Source organism: Durio zibethinus, chromosome 18 (assembly GCF_047325235.1).
Source record: "Durio zibethinus cultivar Kanyao isolate XHJ-2024 chromosome 18, ASM4732523v1, whole genome shotgun sequence".
Lineage (NCBI taxonomy): Eukaryota > Viridiplantae > Streptophyta > Magnoliopsida > Malvales > Malvaceae > Durio > Durio zibethinus.
In genome coordinates this window covers 20,443,651-20,470,048 of record NC_143179.1, presented here as the reverse complement: position 1 = coordinate 20,470,048, position 26,398 = coordinate 20,443,651, and the positions used below count along the sequence as shown (strand labels likewise).

The 26,398-nt window shown below is 31.3% G+C and overlaps 1 protein-coding gene and 1 pseudogene across 2 annotated transcripts; both read right to left on the bottom strand.

Annotated features, from left to right (window-relative positions):
* Nucleotides 1-13,085: 13,085 nt before the first annotated feature.
* Nucleotides 13,086-18,949, bottom strand: LOC111299896 (glycine-rich domain-containing protein 2-like). The gene is made up of 9 exons (XM_022895408.2): nt 18,870-18,949; nt 18,582-18,759; nt 18,136-18,253; nt 17,781-18,035; nt 16,917-17,372; nt 15,869-16,410; nt 14,926-15,124; nt 14,202-14,357; nt 13,086-14,109 (listed from the first exon to the last, which is right to left on the bottom strand). Exons 2-9 carry the CDS (start codon nt 18,743-18,745, stop codon nt 13,432-13,434), a joined length of 2,568 nt encoding a protein of 855 aa, XP_022751143.2. The 5' UTR covers nt 18,746-18,759; nt 18,870-18,949; the 3' UTR covers nt 13,086-13,431.
* A 1,619-nt stretch (nt 18,950-20,568) lies between these two features.
* Nucleotides 20,569-26,133, bottom strand: LOC111299897 (uncharacterized protein At4g37920-like; annotated as a pseudogene). The gene is made up of 5 exons (XR_016329975.1): nt 25,850-26,133; nt 25,294-25,568; nt 24,781-24,948; nt 24,367-24,610; nt 20,569-20,756 (listed from the first exon to the last, which is right to left on the bottom strand). The product of XR_016329975.1 is annotated as an uncharacterized protein At4g37920-like (transcript).
* Between the last annotated feature and the right edge of the window lie 265 nt (nt 26,134-26,398).

The following is a 26,398-nucleotide window of genomic DNA, read 5'->3' as shown; positions in this document are numbered from 1 at the left end:
GGCCCGTAACCTTTCCTCTAATAAGTTTATTTTCTGCTCAGCTTTTGAGCCTTCTAAAGTTTTTTTTTCTTTGGGCCTTAGTTTTTTTTTCTCTTCTGGATCATCAAATTAGGGATCGATACTGGTTCTACTATCTTTTTAGTAAAGATAAAATTTATGTAGCTTTGGTACTGTAGTGGATTTGAAACTGATGGTAGCATTTTAAGGTATGTGTACCTTATAAGATATATGAACTGTTATGATTGTGGACCTTATGCAGGTTGGGCTTGATGTAGCCCAAAACTAAAAGAGTACAATGGGTCATCTACCTCTTATGATGGATGATCTTGTTGACTAGTGCTTTCTTCTATACATTTCCCCTTGTTTAATCTGTTCAAAGCCTCTAAAATCTTATTCAACTCCCCTTCTAGCTTCTCTTAGGCTTTCTCTATCCTCTTAAGACGATTGAAATTTTTTTATTTCATCTGTCTAGTTCGAGCCCTTATATTGTATTGGTGAGTGAGGTTGCTTGGTGGAGTTATCATTAAAGCTTTAGCACCATAATTATGATTAGAAATGCTATGCTATGCTTTATGTGTGATATGTTGATGCATGAATGGAATGTGCATTTTCATGGATGTAGGTATGAGATGATGCATAGAATAAAATGATATATAATGATGCATAGAATGAAATGAAAATGATTTAGGTGCACAAAATCAAGCAAACAAATTGGTTAGATCACATATTATTCCTTCTTGTGTCTTAACTTTGGGTTACATCTATCACTGGGTAGGAATGGCTCTATTTTAGGGTTGGCCTCTTAGGAGTGAACTATATGCAGGGTTAGGTGATTTTGATCACTAAAGGTTCTCAAATTGTTTCTTATATCATAGTCAATCACAAACTAGTAAGGCAGTCTAATCTTCACCCATTACAGGCTACAAGCGAAAAAGGTTCAATTTGAGTAGAAGTATTTCGCTAGCCACTATAGAGGCATTAGAACCTCACAAAAGCATAGATACTTTACTCCCTCCTAGAGGGATGAAACTCGGGTATAAAGCTTATGTTATACATATGCATATGAATGACATAGTTTGCAACATAAATAAATAAAATAAATAGAAAAGAAAGAAAAAAAAAATCTTTACAAAGAATTTAATTTTATTAGGCTTTTTGGATAACACAAATTTATTTGTCGGCCTGACTCTCGGCGTCCCCAGTGGAGTCGCCAAACTGTCATAACGTCTAGATCTAGGGATCTATTGCTAGACATTGACGTAAGGAGTCACCACCATTCTTTTTTTTGTTAAGGTGCGATTGGTCACCTAACTGAATCTGTCCCTTTTAAAAAGGAATCCTAAGTTCAACTTAGGTATCTCTAAAAGGTAAATTCAATGTTTGCAAAACCAGAACTAGGTTCGAAAGTACGATTACATGTGAGAAATATTATAACATCCTCACTACGCCTATCGAAAGATGGTACCGGCTCGATTTCGTGTTATCTAATAAGCCTTTAAAATTATCAAATAATTAATTATTGGAAATTATCCTTAATTAACTCCAATACTTTTGGTAAAAAATTAAGAAAATTCTCTCACCTCAAGAATATATAAGAAAACTACTATTTCACTTTCAGAGGCTCTATCGTCGGATCATTTAACATTAAAAATTTTTCAAAAATACAAAAAGAAAAAGGGATGATTTTGATATGGGTCTTTTTTGTGTTTTATCAAACAAAAATTCATGCTTTTATACAAGAAAAATTGATACTTTCAATATTTTCTTAAAGCATTTTAAGGTTTTCTTTCTATTTTTAAGAAAAATTAATACTTTCAACTTTTTTCCAAAATGTTTTTTTTTTAATTTTATTTTCAAGAAAAATTAATACTTTCAACTTTTCCTTAAAAATATTTTTTAGAAATTGAAAATATTTTTAGAAATTTTATTTTCAAGAAAAATTGATACTTTCAACTTTTCCTCAAAAATATTTTTTTTAGAATTTTATTTTTTAAAAAAATTGATACTTCCAACTTTTTCTCAAAATATTTTTTTTTAATTTTATTTTCAAAGAAAATTGATACTTTCAACTTTTTCTCAAAAATAGTTTTTTTTTAATTTTTAATTTTTGATTTATTTTTATTAAATTAAAACATGCAAAAAAATGCTCCTAAAAATTAATAACACATAAATAAACAAATAAATAAATAAACAAAATACCAAAAAAAAATGAACGGCTCGGCTCGAGGGATTCGACGCAGCTCGGCTCCAAGCACAAAGAATGGCTCGAGAGATACGGCTTGGCAGCTCAGCTTGGCTCCAAGGATCGGTTGGTAAGCGGGTCAAGCGCGGGTTAGAAATGGGCTGGCATTCGAGTCGAGTCGCCCGCTAGAAAGCGCGTAAATCCTGGTCCTTTCTTAATCTACAAAACGATGCCGTTTCACACCTATATAAAAGCCAAAATCCTTCTTTTTTTTTTTTAGATTCCTTTTCTTCCTCTTTCTCTTTTTCTTTCCCTCTCTCTCTAAAGTTGAAAATTCTGGTTGAATTTTCATTGAAAACTGAAAAATTTTCCTCCGAAAATCATCGAAAACGTCAAGTTTGCGAAAAATTTCGTCAGAATTTGAAAATTTTTTAGAAAATTTCCAAAAAAAAAAAGCAAAAAATTCTATAAAAAAATCTTAAAAATCCTATGATTGCTTCTGGCTCTCTTAAACGTTTTTTTTTTTTTTGCTTTTTTTTTGTATTTTCATGTCTCTATTTTTTTATTTCTCTCTTTTCTGTGTTTTTCCCTTGTGTTTTCTGTGTTATCTGTATGAGTATTTATAAGATCAAAGCCCTAATCCGAACAAAAATTCTAACTTAGCTCAAATTCAACCACATAATCCCAATCAACCTCAACTTCTTATTTTCTCATTTTTCAGCTTTTTTATTTTTTTATTTTTTATATTAACAAAAATCAAATGTAGACCCTTAGACATATTGGGGTGTCTACATAAATGAAGAAGTTAATTGACATCAAAATATCAAAAAAGTCATTTTAAATGATGGTAATAATAATGAAGTAACAATTAAAAATATACTATCTTTTTATTTAGTAGAAGAATTTTTTTATGGAAAATGTGAAATATTTTTTACTCTTTTTAAAATGAGAAGTTGATTGGCATCAAAATATCAATAAAGTTATTTTGAATGGTGGTAATTAGAATGAAGCAACAATTAAAAATATATCATATTTCGTTTAGTAAAAAAAAATTATGAAAGATACAAAAGTAATTATTGAATATAATATTTTTTAAAATTATTGTTTGCTTAATTTTTATAAATTTTACTTTGTAAATAAGTTCAAAATACTTTTATCATATATATAACAAAATTTTTACTTAAAATTACTTAAAAATAAAAATATAAAGTAAAGTTTATTACTTCCATCGATGATAGAACACTTTAAAATTTCAATCTTATATATATATATAATTTTACTTTGCTAATAAGTGTGAAAATATATATACTGATAATTCAATCAAATCATCAGTAATACTTATCTTAATATCTACTATTTTACCATGAACTAAAAATTTTGAAGAAAATCTTTACAATATTGACTTAATATATAACATATATTTTAGTTTTAATACTTATATTAGTGTAAAAGGTTATGATTTTAACTTATTATTACATGTTAAGCTATGGAGTAAATTTAGAGCTTTTACTCATACTTTTCAAATCATTTAAACTTGAACTTTTTCTTCTTTCTTTCTCTATCTTACAAATTACATCATCTAGCATACATTGTGATTACTTTCTTTTTGGTATACATAAATCAATGATAACATAGTAGTAGATAATTAATAACTTAGTAATTAATCAGTATAATATAGTAATAATCATCGATAATTTAGTAGTAAATTAATAATAACTTAATAATAAATAAACGATAAATAATTGATAGTTTTTTTAGTAAATCGGTAATAATATAATAATATATGATAATACCTTAATGATAAATCAATTATAATATAATTGTAATTGTATAATAACATAATACTAAATCAAGGATAACTTAACAAAAAATAAGTGATAATTTAGTAGTTAATTATTGATAGCTTAATAATAAATCAATGATAATTTAATAGTAAATTAGTAATAATTTAACAATAAATCAATTTCAATTTAATATAATTTATTGATAGTAAATCAATGATAAATTAGTAGTAAATAATTGATAATTTAGTAGTTAATCATTGAAAACTTAAAAGTAAATCAATATAACTTAGTAATAAATAATTTATAACATAATAGTTAATCAGTAACAACTTACTAATAAATTATGCATAATTTAATATAAATCAGTAATAACTTAATCGTAAATCATAGATAATTTAGTGGTAAATCAGTAATAATTTTGTAGTAAATAATTATAAATTAAGTAGTAAGTCAATGATATCCTAATAGTAAATATATAAAAATGTAATAACAAATCATTGATAATTTAATAGTAAATTAATAACTTAGCAGTAAATTGCTAATAATATAATAGCAAATTACTAATAATTTAATTGTAAATTAGTGATAATTTAGTTGTATATTAGTTAATTATTGATAACTTTTTAGTAATTTATCGATAAATTAGTAGTAAATTAATTATAATTTTATAATAAATTACCAATAACTTAATAGTAAATCACCACCAATTTAATAGAAATCATTTACAGCTTAATAATAAATATTTTATAATTTAATGATAAATCATTCATAAATTAGAAGTAAATATCATTGATAATTTAGTAATAAATAACTGATAAATCAATTGTCAAATAACCTTTTTATACTTGAAGTTGCCTATGAACCTTAGTTGCTAATAGAAACGAAGTCAAAACTTTCATTTTGACAGCTAGGATAAACTTACCATGAACTTATTCAATAAAAAGAATTTGTGAAAAAAATTCTAAATTTAAATAAAACAATAATGTTATTATGTGAAAAAAAAATTATCTCATATATTATTAGTGGATTGTTTAGATTCCATGTTTCATGGTTTTAAAAGTACAATAGCATATTAGTAAATCAATAATAAGTTAATAAAAACAAGTGATAATTTAGTTGTTAATTATTAATAACTTAATAAAAAATCAATTATAACTTAATAGTAAGTAAATTTCAATTTAGTAGTAGTTAATTGATAAATTTAGTAGTAAATTATAAATAATTTAATAGTAAATCAATGACAATTTAATAGTTTATTATCGAAATTTAAAAGTAAATCAATATAACTTAGTAGTAGTTAATTATCAATAACTTAATAGTTAAATAATTTAATAGTAAATTGTAGATAATTTAATATAAATTAGTGATAACTTGATAATAAATCATGGTTAATTTTATAATAATTATGTGATTATTTTGTAGTAAATAATAAAAAATTAAATAGTAAATTAATGATAACAAAAAAAAATAAATGCATAATAGCATAATAGTAAATCATTGATAATTTATATATAAATTATTGATAATTTAGTAGTAAATTAGTGATAATTTAGTCGTAAATTAGTTAATTATTGATATCTTTGCAATAAATCATCAATAAATTAATAGTAAATCAATTATAACTTTATTACAAATGATCAATAATTTAGTAGTAAATCATTAACAATTTAATAGTAAATCATTCATAATTTAGTAATAAATCATTCATAAGTTAATAATAAATCAATGCTAATTTTGTACTAAATTATTGATAATTTAATAATATATCATTGATAGCTTAGTAGTAAATCGTTGATAATATAATAATAAATTAATGATAACTTAATTATCAATCATTGATAAACTTTTTGGACTTAAAGTGGTTAGGAATTGAATCTTGATTATTAGCAAAAACAGAACTTGAAATCTATCTTGGGAGATTTGGATAAATATATCTCGTACCTATTCAATAAAAATTTACTAAAAAAAATTTTAAATTTAAATGAAACAATATTGTTATTATATAAAAAATTAATTTATACTAGAATTGAATCTAAACTTTCTTACGAGAATCCATTATTAAATATATGATAACTCAAATTTTATCAACAATTACTAAAAATATATTATAAGTTACTAAAAGGTTAATTATTAAAATTACATCAAGCTATTACTAAAATTTTATTAATGATTACCAAAATTGTATCAAAAGTTACTAAAATTTTATAAAAATTTATCAAAATCAAAATTAAATTAATATTATTTATCATTGTTATCATAATATCAAAAAAATGTATTAATATGAATTTTTAAAAATAAAAATTATACATACATCATGCACATATTAAAAACTAATATATATATATATATATGATTGCTTTTACATCTAAATAGATATTTTATAACTAATTTCACTAAAATAAATCTCATTATCGGTTCATACGATCTTAGATTGAATGATTTCGTATGGTGTTTTTAGGCAAAGCACCCTTCATCGTCCCATGTCTCTCCAACACTGATTCTTCTCTCACAACTTTTTACTTTACTGATTTCAATCTCATCATTAAACCCAAAACCAGAATTCCCACGTAAACCACCCCACTTTAACTCCTACCCATTCTGAAATACTTCAATATCTATCAAAGACGTAGCTCAGTCTCTCATTTCTCTTCTGAACCTCTAATAAAAAAATCCAACAATTGTCCAACAATGCTTCAGAAATTCCAAGACTTGCAATTCCTGCTTGTCAATGGTGTTCAGAGTCTCTTCATGGGATTTCCAGTAATGGTCCAGGGGTTTCCTTTTAACCAAACGAGGGAAAAATATATTTCCTCCATTTATTTCATTCCTTTTATTTCCCTCTGACATTCACAACGTGAGCATGCATTCCAATGAGATATTGGAGTCTTAATGCTCTTTCTTTTGTAGACAAGCATGGTCCAGGCTGTTGTTCACGTTATAAAAGTGAAGGTCCAGATCTTCTCGTTATGAATGAATGTGGCTTTTCTTTTTTCTTGTTGTTAAGTTTGACCTTTTTCGTCATTTCCATACCTTCACGAGACAATCTGTCCCAAAACTCTATATCACCTTGCATGTGCTGGCCATTGCTGGGACTAGGCTCACATGCTTGAATATCATCAGGTCCAGACTGGCTCTGACTAGTTGGCTCTTTCGCGGTATCATTGGCGGCTGGATTTCACATTTTTGGTCTAAAATATCAGCAACTTGTGTTTATCACATTCTCTAGATTCCAATCAAGCTTAACCTACAGTTATGATTTTCTTCAGCTGATAGAACACTAATCAGTCACTAATGAAAAAAAAATGGAAAAACACAAGTTGAGCATCTGTAAGTTGATTCAATTGGTAAGGAATGTCTTGGCTTACATAAAAAGTACACGTCAACTTCATGCCTATGTAAGGAGTTGGAAGATAAAAAAAAACATGGTGCGTGCCATAATGGAAAAGCATGGTGGATTACATCACAGAAGTTTTATATTGCATGGCAATGTATCACATGGTGTAGTCAATCCCATCATCATCCGATGTAAATTTCCAGAAGCTTGTTATCATTTTGGACTGCATATGTTTTTCTGGTCTCATGCAGATTCTTCATCTGCTCATTCAATATAAATAATAGCTATAAAAAGTATAAGGGTGCTGAATTGTACTCCCTCTAAATAATTACAGATTGTCTAAACATTAAATTTTAGTATAAAAAACATCTAAAATTTAAATATAATCACAAATATGTCACTCATATGTCTTGTAATGCCACCCCACCTTTTTTTTTTACAACAGAAAATTCCAATAAAGAGTTTTTTGGTACATGAATTCCAATAAAGAGTTGTTAAATTATGATAAAATCCCAGCCTCTTCTTCTTCTCCTTATTTTTTTTTTCTTTCATTCTTGACATATTTTGCTTTTTGATGAATGTCAAGAATTTACGTGGCTTGTTTGATTCCAAATAAGTCTGAATAAGAAAACCTTTTTCGCATTTGTTATCCTTCAAACTTATGCTAATAGAATGGGTTTTTTCTTGTCTATAAGAAAACAAACTATCAATTAATGTGCTCATCAACGTCTGATCCGGAGATGTGATTTTATCAAGACGTATTAGCATGACATACTTCTGTTTGAACAGTAGTTTGAAATAAAAGTTTGTAAAAAAAAAAAAAAAAGATAGATAAGACGATAAAGGCGAGATCCAATATATAGATCTAACTTTCTATTCGTTATGGGATTTGGGCGTTCCAAGGGAACCACCTAAAAAAGACTATATAGGGTCATTAAAGAAAAAGAAGAAGAATAGGCAAGCAATATCTGTCTTTCTTTTTGACAAAGTGAGAACAACTTCATGCCAACCATGGCTAAAATTAAAAAATGCCAACTGGGGAAAATTTTTTTTTTGTTCTGTGGAGTAGTTTTCTAGGGTGGGGACAACTAGCCAATTTCATTAACATGCAAAAATGCAAACTAGGGAATTCTTTTTTGGGTTTGAACTAAATTCACTATCTAAAACTTCCTAAGATAAACCCAAAGATAAACAATAAAGCAAGCAATAAAAAATACAAAATCATAAAAAAAAAAATCAATATGTTCAACATCTCTATACAAAAAAAATGTTGAACATGCATGTTACTTGTAAAAGAAAAGTGTAATTACAAACTACTGTATGGAGAATTATATATCTTAGATTGAGTTTTAGTGGTACAATGGTTCAAAGGCTAACTTTTTGCCATCATAGCTAATAAACCTTTACAAAACAAGAACTAAGAATGCTAAAAAAAAACAAAAATTCCTAATTGAATTTTCCCGATCTGATCTTCACAAGAGTGGGGTTATTTTTTTTGTATAAAAAGTCGCATTTTAAAAATAAAAAAGAAATTATAACTATTAAAATTAAAATTAAAATTTATTCGATATTAATAATTTTTTAAAATGATTATACAGTAGAATTAAATCTTAAATTTAAAAGTGAGTTTGCTCTAGACAAAAAGTAACCAAATTTTCTTTTGATTTCATTTAGAAAATATGACGTACTGCTGAGCTGTCTCAAGGATCCTAAGGCTTTTGCTTGCACCACTCCACTCATTTCTTCATTAAGCAATCCAGTGGCCACCTGTCATGACATTAGCTCTCCATGTAAGCATATATAAACTTTTTCTCAATTTAACACGTCATTATTTTGAGTTTGCGGGGGCGCCCGAGGCAATGATGAACTTCGAAGAAACCAGATAAAGTGATATAGACAATGAGAAAGTTTGAATAAAAAACAAAACAAGATTGTATTCCACCATCAAAAAAGCGATATAGACAGCAGCGCAAACATAAACTGTGCCACCGAAAGGAAACTGATTGAAATCTTTTGATTTTTGACATATAAAAACCCCACCAGACATACCCCAAACTCTTTCTTCCCAAGCAAATTTATCCTATATAGTCAGTTCTATAAATCTTTGTCTTTTTTTGTATTTATTTTCAGTTGCAATTTGCAAATATGAGTGACCCCAAGTATGCTTATCCCTACCCTGCTCAAGGTACTCTGTTTTTGGTTTCCCTTTTGTGTATTTTCCCCTTAGATTTTACAGTAAGCGAAGTTGTTAAGTTCCCAGTTATCTTATGTTTACGGTCAGGGGATTCTGTTTGCCAGGATTATTTTTTATTCCAAAAGAATTGAGAATTTATGGTTTTTTTTTTTTCCCTTTCTTGGCTCTTTCTCTTGGATTAAAGAAAAATTATGTGTAAATATTTTGTTGTAATTTGGTTTAGTTGGTTTGATGTCTGAATTTTTGGTTACCAGGTTATTATCAAGGGCCCCCGGTGATGGCACCACCACAATATGCTGCTCCACCTCCACCACCAAGGAGAGAACCTGGTTTCCTTGAGGGCTGGTATTTCTTCTTCACATGTCCTCACTTTTCATCTCTTTTTTTTCCTATGTTATATTTTATTTTCATGGTTCAATACTTCAATTTTAAATGAAAATTTTCTTTTGTGTTTAATTCAAAATTTTGTATGTTTGCAGTCTTGCAGCTTTGTGTTGCTGCTGTCTCATTGATGAGTGTTGCTGTGATCCTTCCATCATCTTTGTGAGCTGATAACGTCTGTAATTACACTGCATCATTAATCCCACTTCTATATTTTTTTTCTGATATAGATTGATAAAATGTAATGTAATGCAGAAAGTCTGATCTTAAGGAATCTTTTTAATAATTTATAAATACTAGTAGTGCCTTTTATTTTGCGCGCGTGGTTTGGACTTCAGGTCTGTTCCTTGAAGTTGCTGTATCTTTATCCGGTTAATTTTCTTTAGCAGTGAAGATAAAGAAAATTATCAAATTTGTAATTGTGAAGGAGCTTCCAGATGTATAGTCTCCAGACTTTTTTTTTTTTTTCAATAATTACACTGCATATATACTTGCAATTTTAAACACCATACGATAAAATTAATACAAAAAAATATTAAAATAATACAATTTAAAATTTTAATTAAAAATTATATATAAATTATTAAAAATAAAAATATATTTTATATTTAATATGTTCGATTAAATTTATAATACAATAATTTTTATGATTTATATATTTAATATTAAATAAATAGACATAAAAACTTGAATTCAAGTGCCCTTTTCTACTTATTGTTACTAATATTTCTTCGGACTTGAGAAATTAAAATTATTTTATTAAGGAATAATAGTGTTTCTGTTCATAAATGGAAAGAAGAGTTAATTTTGGGTAATGAATGTAACATTGGTGGTGGTTCAGTTTATTGAGTTGTAAACAGTTCAGTCTGCTAAGTTTTCCAGAACTGTGGGGTCCTAAGGTGATTGAAGGCCAGAAGAAGTCAACAACAATAATGGTTGATCAAATCACTTAAGTTTTGCTTTGGAGGAAAGATTGAAAAAAAAAAAAAAAAGAGAATAAAATTTTATAATTTAATGATTAAATTAGAAGGTAAAAAAATGATTGTGAATTTTAATCATTGTTTTTCATTATCACTCTTTTTCATCTTTCCTGCAAATGATTATGAATTTTAATCATTTTTTTTTCATTATCACTCTTTTTCATCTTTCCTGCAAAGCAAACCTTTAAACCTGGAACGAGTGTGAAAGGCTGGAAGTAACACCTCTCCTACGCAAATAAAGGTTAAGAACTGTTTAGTTTTCCAAATGAGAACTTAATTTTAGCAGAGAAAGATTGCCAAAAAAGAAAAGAAAATTGAGGCAGAGACAAGCATAAAACCTCCCATGAACCCTGGCTTTCTGTACATATATTATTGGGTTTTGGATTATATATGAAGGAAGGCAGTAGTAGTCTTCCATTTTATTAATTAATTTCATTCTACCATTGAAGTTACCTTCAAGCACGGTCTTTATTCCTCTATGTGGGGGAGGACCAGGCCATGCGGCATTATCTGAGTCTTAGGTCTGACTTGGAAACTTGCAATGTTTGGTAGTCAAACCTGGTGAGTCATCTTATTCTTATACGCGTCTGGCATGGTTTTAGAAGGAAAGGCTTTTAGCCGCACAAAACTCAACGAATTCGCATGTGGGTGTCCGATGCCTTAATTATTATAATAAGCTCAGCCCGTTGGTTGGATTGAGTGGCTCAATGTTTAGGTATCTGTTTATAAATTGGGAGTTGGGGCCTGGGGGAGAAAATTCAAGGATGTTAATAAGGACAGAACGATGTTTGAGTTTTTTTTTTTTTAAATAGTATATGTTGTTATATATTATTTTAAATTTTTTAATTTAATATAAATATTCATAAATTTGTATATAATAATACTATTAATAATTTACAAAATTATAAGTAATATCTTAAAAAACTAAATAAATAAGTTTAAAAATAAAAGAAATAATATCTTTAATTTATTAATATTTTTAAACACTTAATTTGATTATATAATATTTAAATAAGTATTTTTTATGTAAATATTAAGATAAAAGTAAATAGATGAAAAAACTAACCTTCACTTCATAATTATTAAATTTTAAAGAACGAACACAATTGTTTTCTTGAAAAAAATTAAAATATTTATGAATTTTACTTTGAAAAATAAAATATAAAAAAATTGAAAAACAAAACTTTCAAGAGTTATTATGTCAATTAATTTTATTTTTATTAAGTTAAAAATAATCACATAATAAAAAATAAATTAAAAATTACAAAACATTTAATTTATCAAAATTTAATGAAATTAGTTAAAACCAACGAAAATAATTAATATTATACAATACTAAATTTGACATGAAAAATTACCTTTAAATATATCATATTTTGATATAACTAAAATATATCGACTAATACAATCAATATTAAAACTAATTTAACGATATTGAAAATATTTCAAAGGTGTGCTAACATTTTGCCAAGGCTCCAGCATCACAAATTATATATTTTTTGTTGAAATTGTGAGAATTTAAATTTTGATAAGTGAAACAAAAAATTTTGCCTTTTTCTAACAAATCACGTCACATTATTGATAGGTCACAAATTATATTCTTAATCCCATCTTCATGGCTTAAAATAAAGGAAAAGGAATTGTTAGAGTTGGAGCCAAACAACAGGCGAGTTTTTCTTTTTCTATTAAAAGGATCAATAATCAATGACAGATCTACAAAACTTTAATTTTACTGAAAGAGACGGATAAAAGCTTTTCACCTCTAACATCAAGAATGCTGCTGATAACCAAGCAAAGCCTGTAGAGAAGCCGTAACAATGAAGAAATCGACAATTCCATGTGACCCTGAAGTTGGTTTGCTTTATAACATGGCCTTCAGTTCCACAGCAAAGTTATTAGTAAGGTTGTAACCCTGAAGAGGAAGCATAGAATAGAATAGTCGCAGTGCTGGACCAATAAAAGCCATTGTCATGCTTCATTTTACAAAAATTCTCCCCTACATTAAAAATGCATGCTTTTCGCTGACTTCTCTTTTTTTTTTTTTTTTGGTTTCAGGGCAAAACCCTATTATAAGAAAAAAGAGAAAGAGACTTTGATTCGAAACCAAACCGTTATGTTTTCTTAAAGGCTTCTGTGGCCACTAGGCCACGAAGCGGAAGACAATTTTTCGCCGACTTTTCATTCATGCAAAAACAGTTAAAAGCTTTTAAAATCATGACAAGACTTTGAATTCCAAAAGAAAGAGTGATATAATTCACCGAAATTCACCATTAACTAGAATTTTTAGATAGTAGTATCACGAGTACTTTAATACATTCATCAAAGAAGTTTATTGTTGTAGGAAACTATATATGGAATCTGAAGAAACAAAACAGAATCTTAACTTCAGGCACAATACATACAAGGACACAAGCTTCATGCAATAGCTGCACTTATTCACGAGGGGGGAAATGGAAACAAGAAGTACTAAATGCAATTGTGTATTGGACAGGCACTGTGTATGATGGTTATTAAAAACTTGCTAGGGCTACATCAAGATGCGTCCGAGTGTCTGCTAATATTCACTTCCATAGACATCAAGCTTTTACAGCCTCCTCCATGTATGGGGGATTTTCATATCCATTAATTTTTACCAAATTCCCGGTTTCACCACCAGTTTTTATATCGTCGACAAAACCACTGCCACAACTGCCACAGCCTGTGGTCCTCACCTTGCTTCCACAACCTCCGCCACAGCCACCGCCACAGCCACTGCCACAGCCACCGCCACAGCCGCCACAACCACTGCTATTAACCATGCTTCCACAACCACCACAACCAGCACCACAACCACCACAACCGCTGCTATTAACCATGCTTCCACAACCACCACAGCCAGCACCACAACCACCACAACCACTGCTATTCACCATGCTTCCACAACCACCCCCACATCCTGCACCACAACCACCACAGCCACCACTTTTTACTGCAGTTCCTTTCTCACCTCCATAGTCCCCATTGGATGAACCATCTTTTTTGGGTATCATTGCATTTTCCAGGCTCACATCATCATCCGAATGGACTTCAGTTTCTAGGGAGGCAGCCAGGTTAGCATGCTGTTCATTCTCCACATTTATCTTTTGTGTAGCAGTATCTATCTCTTTTGTACTTTTGCCGTCCATGGTCAAGCAAATGTGTCCTTTCTTCTTTAATGTGTGAGAAACTATAAACGCTGATATCAATCCAGGCAAAACGAACCATTCCTCCTTTGCCTATTCATTTTTAATTAAAAGGTAGTAGCAGTAAGAGATAAAATTTTCTTTTGTGATTGTATATTTGTATGTGTAATGAATAGCTAACCTACCTTCAGATATCCAGATTTCAGGTCAAGCAATGCAACTGCTTTTCCATATGGATGTTCTGCAGAAAATTCAACTGCAGTCATAAAGTCACCTTCATTTCTCTGTTTCTCACAATATTTGGGTTCATAATCCAGTTTTCTGCCAAGAAAAACCTTTACCTGTTCAAAAAAGATAAGTTCAGTGGATGTAATTTGCTACAATAACCAAAACAATGGAAAGTTTAACTGCAAATCTATTGTTGTAATTATTGCAGTAAGATGAGTTCAGCAATAACAGTAAAAATTAGATAAAATGCATATCATTGTATATGCACAACTAAAACATGCAAATACTTGGGCAGAGAAAATTCCAAGTAGCAATAAAATACCTAATGTGGTTTCCATGAGCACTCTGCAAGAAGTGAATGAATGTTTTGGGTAGCCAACCATGCAAACTTCTAGTAAGTTCAAGGTATTGAACGTCCTATATGACATGTAGGGGATGTCTGTGTGTGCACATGTACATATGCAGGTATGTGGAATACGTGAGCTTCTGGGCCAGATCAGGTTGGCTGTTGAGATAAAAACAACCTTTACTACTTTACGCTTGAGTTGCCAAAACGAAAGCTCTACTAGGATTTGACAATAGGGTGATAATGTTGTGACACAGTCTAAAATAATTGTTTTTGGCCACATGGATGTCAGAGAAGAAATTTTGCTATAAGCTAAGGAAATAATGGATGCATACCATTCTATTGCCTTTAATATCAAAGAGATGACCATTTTCACTGACTTCTTCTGAAAGCTGAAGGACCCATTGAGAATCCATCAAAGACCAATGAGTCCCAACGAACTCTGCTACAGCATGTGTTTCGCCATGCTTTGTGATACCAATTACTTGCTTCCTTGAGAGGCAGTTTTCTTTTATCTTTGCCTTTCCAGATTCTCTATAATCAAGCCCCCAAATGTTAAATTATTGCTGAACATTACATATCTTGCAACTAACAGCGGTGAGCAAACAGAAAGATGAAAGGCACTATAATTTGTTTTACAAAGAATTATCATGGCTTTAACATAAAGGTCAACGAACAGAAAATCCCTGAATCAAGTAATGTCCAAAACAAATGAACTAAATTATAGTTAAAAAATCCTAAAAATTGTTTGTATGTTTTTAATTTTATCATGAGAAATGGATTTACCAGTTGAACAACGCTTTGTGAGATGAGTAAAATTAAAGGTCGTCCAATGGCAAGCATCTAAAATACTGGTTGATATACACCTTACTTTCAAAATCTAGGAAAAGTGAGAGCTCTTTTGGGAATAGTGTAGCATAACCAAAGATTCAATTTGGAAACTGCAGAATTTCTGATATTAGAAATTGGGACAAACAAGTAGGAAATTCTAGTGTCACATAGAATCTATATGAGATTATGCAGTGTTAATAGCATGTCTACCAAACATTTCCACTGAAATGTTTATTGAGTAGTCCATTACGTGTGTATGCTATTATTACCATAAAAATAAATAAATTAATTAACTAACAGCAAGTACGTACACATACAGAGACAGAGAGAGGTAAAGATACACATGAACAGACAGGGATACAAATATCTAATAACACACAAAAGTACATGGAAAGTAATTTTAGAGTTGCTAGCCGGCATAAAATTTGGATGAAAATGTAAGTATACCTCATTTGGAGTCTTATAACCTCAGCTTGAGTTTCATCAATGACACGAGTGCAACTCTTACCAGCTGGAACCCTTCCAGCTACAGGGAGCTGAAAACAAGAACCTTTCGAAAAAGGACGGGACCTAACCATGTGAAGCACATGTTGTGCTATTGTAGGAACCGTAAATGAAACAGCAATGTGTAGGCCAATGGGTTTTGATGGTCCATTTCCAGAACTGGGAATCAAGTCCAAACATTTTTCCACAGCAAGTTTAGAAACCGGAAGTAGAAACTCTTTTAAAGAGAGTGAAGCAGTACCTAAAATTTTGCATGTCTTTGTTCCTGTTAAGTTGGAAGCTGAATGTGATACAAGTTCAAAAAGCAGTTCGCCAGTAGGTTCACACTGAAACAAAGCAACCTTTTTCTCCCCAGACTCAGAAAAGATAGTCAGTTTCTGCTTAGTATTAAAGAATGCATCAGGTTGAGTTTTACTGAACAGGACAAAGAGGTTTCCCTTTTTCTCATCTGGTAAGTTCTTAACTCCTACAAACTCCAAAAGGACCTGAAAAAAGCATTTAACATAATGAGGAAAAGACCTTTAAAATATGAAAGCTGCATCAGTACCCCTGGATCCAGGCTAAATATAACAAAAATCCAGAAACTGTGTAATTTATTACAATCAAAATGAGTTAACAACAAGCGGCACCTACTTGCAGAAGAACAGTAATGGCTTTAACTACATAGCATTGTAGAATTAATATCAGAAGTTATGTTATTCAATCATCTTTAAACTAATAATGATGTAGCTGTAAATTGTGATCTAACAACATGTTATATAGCTTCTTCTCTTTTTCAGTAAAAATTCTGAGGACACAGCACGGCTTTGTCTTCAAAAGAGATAGCATATAGATGGTTGCCAAGAAATTATAGCATGTATCAAGAATGTTACATATGCAGATAAAGTTAAGCTTCAAGGATGGGCATCATAACACAAGAACACGAAACTGGCAGATAATAAAGGATCTCTTATTTCATAAAATGCTAAAGAAAAAAGTTAACTAAATCTACCTCTACAACCTTCATCTCTGGAAGCTTCAAAATTTTTGGAAACTTATTTGAGGCATCTACTTCCTTACTCAAAATGTTGGGCATGCAAGAAATGACTGTGAGAGGAGAAGGAGAAGTCCCTCTATACATGGCCCCTGCCTTCCAGTACCTTATGCCAAATGTCTCTTCCCACTGCTTAGTAGTCCCGGAAAACCCAACATCAAGCTTCTTCCCCTTAGTTCTGTCTGAGTCTGTATCATCATGCTCCAATATCTTGCCAAGTGCTTTATTCAAATCTTTGCAGTAAGAGACAGGATGCAACTGGTGGGTGTGCCAGATAAGGTCAATGTCATAAGTTGGAACGCAGAAGCACTTTATGGACTTCTTTCTATTTCTCTTGATCAGATGAAGGAAACCTTTATATCTGGCTACAGCTTCCTTAATAAAGATATCATTGTTCATATGGGCTCTGGACACCTGTCATAGAAAACAAGATCTGGATGATTGTAAAGAAGAACTGAAAGATGGCAAAGGTGAGAATCTAAATCTTCAATTTTATGTGGCTAAACTATGATCTATTATGTAAAGCAATTTCCAAACTCAATACGGGTTTGCAACCAAACCAGATACCTTTAGCATTGCATAAAGCTTTTAACCTGACAATGGATTTTTTCGAGCCCCATACATGATTTTCTCGATTGATAACAAATCTAGGTTGAAAATTTTAGTCTCTCTAGTGGCTAACAACTCATCTTCTAACCTACATTAAAGATATCACAAATTGGCAAACTAAATGCTTTAACATTATCTAACCTTCAAAAGTATAAGATGAATGCTGAAAAAATCACAATTTCAAAAAGCTAAAATGATCATTCTTAGAATTACCTGATAAAAGAAAGGACTCTGCCTTTTGACAGCTGAAATTAGATCATATTTAGTGTGTTTTTCAAGTCCAGAAAGTGTTTCAGAGGCATTTTCAGATAATGCTTTAATCAAGTCAAAGTCATAAGGTTCATCTGGATAAAGTCTATTCCAAATTTCTTCTGTTTGCCTTTTGCATGTGCCTTGAAGAGAAGATACAACATTAGAGTTGTCGAGGATCCTTCCATAAAGTTCCTCACAGTCACACTTGTAACGAACCTGAATTACAAAAACAAGAAATCCAGCTTAGCAAATCAAAATAAAGAACCAAAAAGAACCAAAATTTGTTATACTTGTATTTTCCAGTTTAGAGGCATACTGGATTTAGCCTGTGACAATGCCAAATCCATTCACAATCAAGAGGAACAACCAGAGGCCCTTCTGAAATCTCTTCCTCGTAAAATTTGGCAAGCAAGGGAAGCCAGCAAGCATTGTACCTGAAATTAGCATGTCTTAAAAAGTCAAACTTCCATTCAATATGCACATAAAATCATGATCTACTTCCCAGGAATCATAATAAAAGCATGAATCCAATGGAGTTTATACTAGGAATCAAATTTGAAAAGCCACTGCCAAGTAAACATATATGGTAATTACAAAAGACAACCAAGAATAAAAAAAAAAAAAAATCTAAATCAACACTACCCAACCCCCCCCCCCCCCCCACAAAAAAAAGGCTCAGATTTTGGAAATTGGAAAAAGATGATTCTAGCAACAACAAAAGAAGTTAAAATAATCAAGAAATTGAGCTGTGAAATTGATCACCTGTAAATGGCTCTTTGGAGAGTAGGACCATCGTAGAGCCAACGATTCCTATCCACAGCTGCAAGAAACTCAAGCTGTTTCTTGGCTGCATCCACGAGGTCCAAACTTATCTCTATCTTCTGTGCTTCTATCCATTCCAATTCTTGCTTTTTCTCTAAATCCATCTCTTAATTCCCACCTAACAAACAACCCCATCAATCAAAAAAAAAAATCAAGGAAAAATAATTAACCCAATAAAAAGAATTATATAGTTGAATTTGATAACTGATAAAATGTTAAAAGAACTACCGGAAAAAAGTCAGGCAACCGCCTGAAAGGCAGAGGGTGCAAAATCTATGTCGTGTAGTTATATTATTTCAGCTGGCTTTGGCTTCCTTGCATTATCAGTTGCGATATTTATGCTGACTTTAATAGGATAGTTTTGTCTGAAACTTCAAAGAAGTAAATTAAATTACGAAAACTTTTACTTTCAATTTTTTGTATTTTTTCTCTCCCTTCGTTCAAGTGATCAAATTACTCTTTTACTTTGGACATTATCCTTTGATGTATTTCTTGAAGCAATTATATATTTACCTTTGGGAGTCAAAGATCTTATTCACATAGGATAATATGCTTCAATTATTTTATTTCTCTCGACGCAATTTCCATGTTTTTTCTTTTGTTATAATGAAATACTACTAATACTACTACAGAATTGTATAGGCGGAAGTTAAACAAAATCATGAAAGTGACCAAAATAGTGAATTAAATTAAAAATGAAGGATTGAATTTTATATTGTAATATTAACAAATTTTTTGGGGTTATGGCCCTTCCCTTAAATTCATCTATTGGTTGCATCTTTATCATATATAAATTCATAAATTTATTATTATGATTGTCCAAGAAGAAACAAAATACATAGAAACGGAACCTCCACAACAAAATTGGACAGAGCCTAGTTAAAATGACCCATGAGCTCTTTGCCTAGTGGTGAGATTTTTACAAACTTGTGATCTAATCTAAAGCCCTGAATCGTTTCTTTTGCTGACCTAAATCAGTGAAGAACTCCAAAAATTAGTACAAAAAATGAAGAAACTTCCAAAAACTTAAAAAGCTTTTGCGTAGAGAATTACACTGCTAATTTCATTGGTTGATAAACATTGACGTTTTTTTTTTCCAGTAACACTGACTTCTTGGCTTTCTTTTCTCTTTTCTATTTCATTTGGTGGGAAAATATATGGCTAGAAGACAGGAATTTAGCCACAATTATTAGCCTTTTGCCCTTTTTCTAATCTCGAATGAGGAATTGAATTATTAAAATCGTAGGCTGATGTGGATCCAACGCCGGTCATGATGTTGATGTCTCTTTTCTGGTTGATTTCTGTCGTATACGAACACGAGAAGCGGAGGGAAAGGGTGTTTAGTACAGAAAGTGAGATGTGCAGTACAATGCTTGGCTCATCGTAACTGCAAAAGCCATGTGCTGTTTGAATCATTTGAAAAAGAGAACTGAATCTTCCATTCCAAAAGTGTTAAAATCCATGTTCATTACATTTGTATCTCTTTTTTTTTTTTTTTTTAATGTATAGACTTCCTACTATACAAAGCCTAACAAGAAACATATGGGCAAATTACAAGAACTACATATAAATAAAAAAGGTTGATACAATATTTGCCAAATTCATGATCTAATTAATAATTGTAAAAATATTGCTTAGAGACTCTTGATATTATCAGGGATCATGTCTTTTGACTCAGCTCATTTCCTGGCCTCCTGATATTCTGCTTCTGGGGTCTGATCCTCGCCCGTGGACCTTCCAGAGGAACCACCATCGGAACCAAACCCTTACTAATGTGCTCTCCAATCTTTGAAACTGCCTTATTTGCAGCATCCATTTTGGCCTTGATTTCATCTGATGCAATCTCATTGGGAGTCTTGTCTCTTTACTCACTCAAGCTCTTCTCAATATTATATATGCTTGTGTCAGCAATATTTCTCAAGTCAATGAAAATTCTTCTCTCTTCATCTCTCTAAGAATGCAATTCAGCTTCCTTCACCTTCTTCTCAATCTCATCCTCTGAAAGACCACCAGATGATAGGATTGTGATCTGCTGTTCTTTTCCACTTGGCTTATCCTCATACGAAACAGTTACAATCCCATTGGCATAGCAAAAAGACCTCCATTTGGATTGATCTGAAGCCGCAGTGAGACGCATTAATCATCAAGTTCACTGGACATCCGTTAGGATGTCACCCTTCAGTGAAATTGGAAACTTTTGCACCGCACCAGAGTTAAAATTTTAACTGGGCTCCAGAGGAAATTCTTCATTCCTCCATCCCCACTTTGTTCCCATTTTACCTCTTATTTTTCACTTTTTTAAAAAAAAAAATTGTTATCCCTTATTTAATTATTTAATTGATAAATAAATTTATATTATTGATTTTTTTATGTGTTAATTTTTTTCATTTTTTTACTTAAAAGTTTTTAAATCTTTTTCAGAAATGATTTTTATTTAGATACAAAAGTTATCATATAAAAAAAACAAAAAAAATTAAATAATTGTCCAACCATATATACAAATTTTAATTTAATATCTTTATTAGTCAATTTTTCATTTTAACTATACTTCACCTCACCTCACCTCACTGCAGCATTCACAATTATCCCTGCTTGAATTCAAAAGACTTACATAAACGCCTTTGCAACCTATTCTACAATTTAAATCCTCAGGAACATAACAATAGAACTTAAAGAAATAAAAGAAAATTAAGATAAAAGAAGGTACTTGTGATTTGAATATTTTTCATCTCCTTAAGATGCAATAATCAAGAAAAAGACTAAGATGGTTGTGGAGTCCTTTGCTGATGCCCAAGCACTATTTATCAATACAATCAAATGAAGAGTCAAGTTCCTTTGCCTTGGCAATGCTTTTGATCTTTTCACATGCCACATCCACTGAAGGAGAATTTAGTATGTCATCAAATTTTGCCCGGGCAGCATCTAAATTCTCCACAGCCTTCAGTTTCTTATCATAAGCAGAGACAACAGACAAGCATCTTGCTGCCAGTCTAGCGACCTTTGCTCCAAAAAATGTCGACCTTTGCTCCAAAAATAGTGAACTCCTCCAGCCTTACTTTTTATAGTGTGAATGGGTACTATCTTGATAGTTGGGCAGTTAGCTGATATACACTTGGCTTATTATTGGCCAAGTGTCAATCACTTGTTTAGCAGTTAATTGACATTGACAGGATTGATTGCTACCTGTCGATTGACTAATGAGAACTAATCCTGACTTGGTAATCAAAATATCAACCAGACGATTACTGTATAACAATTCAATTATCTTCAAATGCAAAGACGATGTCATGGAGTTAAGGCGACTCACACCCCTCTTTTCTATGTAGGGATAATCATTTTACCCATAAATCTCATTTCTTTCCCATCAATCAAGTGATTTCATAACACTTAACTTATGCCAGTCTCATTTAATGGTCTAATGGTTCCTTGTGAATACAACCCATTAACATCTGTGTAGATGGAAAAGGCAAAGGCTTCTTAAATTTATGAGACCAAATAGATTTCACTAGAGAAATTGTACCCATGACCCAACAAGATTGTATTTTTTCTTAATTTCTCAATATAATATCTCTTTTACTCCAATCCACATATATTGGATAATCATAAGAAATGGGAGCAGGATTTGCCTTCTTGATATCTAATTGTATGTTTTGATTTACTGAACAAAGAAACGAACCAGAAAAAAGAGTAAAATGAAAAAGGAAGAAGAAAAAAAATCAAGTTTCAAATGGATTTTGATAAATTTTTTCTCTTTTCAAATAATTACGTTTCTTAACCATTTTCACATTATAAATCTTTCTACCTATTCATAAACTCTTGCATCATAATGGATCCAACTTTTACATACATAAAAGCAAAAACAAAAATAGAAAAAGATGAAGAGGCTAGAAATTATTACCAAAAAAGAAAAAGATGATCATAAGTATAGTGATGCAAGAGTTTATAGATAGGAAGGAAGATTTATAATGCAAAAATGACAATGAATCATAGTTATTTAAAAGGAGAAAAAAATTACCAAAATCCACTTGAATTTTGGTTCTTTTTTTTCTCTTTTTTGTTTTACTCCTCTACCTTTTCATTTTTTTATTCATTTTCTTTATTCAATTTTGTAAATCAAAATATGCAATTAGATATCAAAAAAGTAGACATGACTCCCAGATGATTATTTGCTATATGTGGATTGGAGGGAAAAGAGATATTGTACCAAAGAAATCAAGAAAAAATGCAATTTTGTTAGGCCATGGTTATTGGTTCTCTAGTGGAATCTGGTTTCATAGATTTAAGAAGCTTTTATCTCTTCTATCAATAATTGTATTCATAAGGAACTACTAGACTATTGTGAAGATAAACCAGACTGTTGAGTTTTACGAAAGTACTTAATTGGTTGAAGAGGAATGAGATTTATGGAGAAAATGATTATTGTGGAAAAGACGGAGAGTGTCACTTCAGCTCTATTACATCAACCGTGCATATGAAGATAAGGAAATTGTTATATACTCGTCGTCTGGTCAACATCTTGATTGCCAAGTCAGTACCAGTTACCACTCCTCAATCACAAGACAGACGATTAATCTCATCAACGCCACTTGTTTGCCAGACAAGTGACTGACACTTGGCTGATAACAAACCAACAACCAATATGCTATATCAACTAACTACCAAACTACCAAAGCAGTACCCATTCATATTACAAAAGGCAACGTTGAAGAATATGTACACCATTTGAACCTCTTTACTTACTCTCAACTTCTCCTATCTTCACCCTTACCCTAACCTTTTTACTTGACTTAAACGTTGAAGCATGCCTCGAAGTGCTACCTCTACCGCCCTTGAATGTCCCTTGCCTTGCAGGTCATTACCATCCCAGTCAGCTTCCCCACAATCCTCCACAAAGCATCTAGTCACCATCTCCAAAAGACTATTAACAAACGACAAATTGATATTTTAACTATTTGCTTATTACTATTAGCTCTACTCATGTCAATTTGGTCAATTAGCCTTGGCGGAATATGATATTTCAAATTTTGTAGGTCCAATCCCATTACCTCTTGGCTACCTTTAAAGTTTTTTAATTTAATTAATTAACTCCTCACATTTTAAATGACTCACGTCCACTTCAAACTCACTCTTGGGTTCAGTTTTGGCCCTGACATTTCACCTAAATTTGAGACTCGAAGTGCTGATATATAGGATAGCCTTGACCCACTAACAAGGGATAACTAGACTTAAGAACCTAACCATGTTTTCAATGCCTTCAATTACCTTCAGAGAGGCAAACTTTACATGACAGAGACACGTTTGATTCCAGAAATCCTTGACATCAAGTTTAACACTCCACTTGCCGATTATGTTTGGTTTAAGGGTTTTGTGTCTAATGAAATTTCTAGACATATACTTGTTAAATCATCAGTACTGATCGGATGCAATGCTTAACATTTGAATATGTTTTCTTTTGTCTATGACATCTTATTGACACATACCATAATCACTGTTCTCCTATATTCTAATGGTTGATTGAACAATTATCTCTGCTTAAATTTAAAGACTTACATACACGCCATTGCAACATATTCTACAATTTAAATCCTTAGGAACATTATTATAGAGCTTAAAGAAATAAAAAAATAAAGCTAAAATAAGCATGTAATTGTGATTTTAATATCTTTTATCTCCTTAAGATGCAATAGCTCAAGAAAGAGACCAAGATGCACCGTAATAGCAATACCTCATTCTTCATAGTTGTGGAGTCCTTTGCTGATGACCAAGCACTATTTACCAATAGAATCAATGATGAGTCAAGTTCCTTTGCCATGGCAAGGCTTTTAATCTTTTTACATTCCACATCCACAGAAGGTGAATTTAGTACACCATCAAATTTTGCCTGGGCAGCATCTAAATTCACCACACCCTCCAGTGTCTTATCATAAGCACCGACAGCAGACAAGCATCTTGCTTCCGGTCTGGGATCTCTGCACCAAAAAAAGTGGAAAACTTGTATAATTAAGCCAACTTCAAGCAAGTGAGACGCATAAGTGAAACATGTTTAACTTTTGAAGCATTAGATTTGTCACTTCTTAGCAACTTAGAGCATCCACTTTTCAACCATCGAAATAATTGAGTCTGCAAAGGTTATGCATACTGTTTACCATCTTGGTCCTCTAGACTATCATATGTTTCTGAAACTAGAGTGAGGTAGTGGACAAATTCATCAGTGAAGTCTTTACACCGCCTTGTAATTATTGCATTTATATCTATCGAGCTATCTTGTATCTTCTTAAGAAGTTTTTCTTTCCATTTCATCATCAATCTGCAATGCTAATCCTGATTACACAAAGCCAAAAGATTTTTTAAAACCAAAAGGAGTATATAAATTCAAATTTAACCACATAATAGATTATTATTAGTCACTTTAGAAAAGTTTGGAAAAGAAACAAAATAGAGCTACAAATCTTAATTGTTTAGATACTGACAACTATACCAATTTGACCCGACTAAGTCCCCAACAAAAACTTGGTTTACTAGGGTGGGTGAGTTTTGTGATTTGTTCAAGTACCCAAATCACATAAAACATAAGCATTCAGAACATACATCTTTATAAAACAAGTTATAACAAAAATTCAAACGTTTTGGGATATTAAAACATGGTTTATACCTTCTTCACCTTGATCTGCAGAGAAATTAATTTCTGCTTCTTGGATCAATCTCCTTGTCAGTACAGGGCTCGACATCAATTATAGAAGCTTTCTCTATACTTGCTGCACTCTTCCCTCAGTATCAAGTACTTTTTCCATTGTTTTACTCGGGTTTTCTCATTCAGAAAGGCATCAAGGATTGTATCACAAAATTGGGCCATTGCATAACCTTCTGCAACTTCAACCTCTACTTGTTCTTCAACTTGAGCATTAGCTATACTACATGCTTGAAGATCTGAAAATAGCAGTTTTTCTTTTAAGTAACCAATAAATAAAACCATAATTTTCAACTTCATTTTTGCTTTCTGAAAGTAGGGTTTAAGTGGGCTTTTCAGTAATTATAATTACATAAATAGAGGCAAAAATCCAGAAAAAACATGAAAAACAACTCATTTACAACAATCAAAGCAATAAAACAAGAAAAGAAGAAATACCCACAAACAGAAAACAGCGTATGAATAAAAACAGAGCTGAATAAAGAAAAAAAAAAAAAAGAGGAAGCAATTCGTTACTTACTGGGATTAAAAAGGAGGTTCCTTTCGGGAGACCGAGTGTGGCATTGTGTTCTTCTACTCCTAGGCTTGGATTTGCAGGGGAAATGAAAGAAAGAAGATATAAAAGGGGATTTAAGTGTTGTGGGAAATAATTTGTCGCTGAAAGAGAACAATAGAGTGTTAGGGTTCCCGGTGATTGATAGTTCAAGTCCCAAAAGACTGCTCATTGATGCTTTCCAACTTGCAATGGAGCGGGTAAGAAGGGAGAAGCGGTTTTCTAATGCTCCATGGACCATGACCCGGCCTGGGTGGCTGGACTTTTCAGGTTTGGATAAAATAAATATCTCCGAACTGATGTCGTTTTGATTGGTACTGTTCCTATTTTCTTGTTTTGGTTGGGCTTATAATGTTGTCATGTAGTTTTGGACCATCGAAGAAGCCCACTTCTTTAGACCCTCTTAAATCCAAATGACAAACCAGTAAAGAAGATCAATTTTATTTTTTTCAAATACAACCTAAGACTTTTGGGTTATTATTATTATACAGGATAATAGGATAATAGATAAGATAA

Bases quoted from the DNA above. Each gene is read 5' to 3' on its own strand.
- LOC111299896 (XM_022895408.2), bottom strand. From the start codon at position 18,745: ATGGATTTAGAGAAAAAGCAAGAATTGGAATGGATAGAAGCACAGAAG. The intron at 18,254-18,581 runs GTGATCAATTTC...TGCTAATTTCAG, and splicing joins CTCCAAAGAGCCATTTACAG to GTACAATGCTTGCTGGCTTC. The intron at 18,036-18,135 runs GTATGCCTCTAA...TTTGTAATTCAG, and splicing joins ATTGTCACAGGCTAAATCCA to GTTCGTTACAAGTGTGACTG.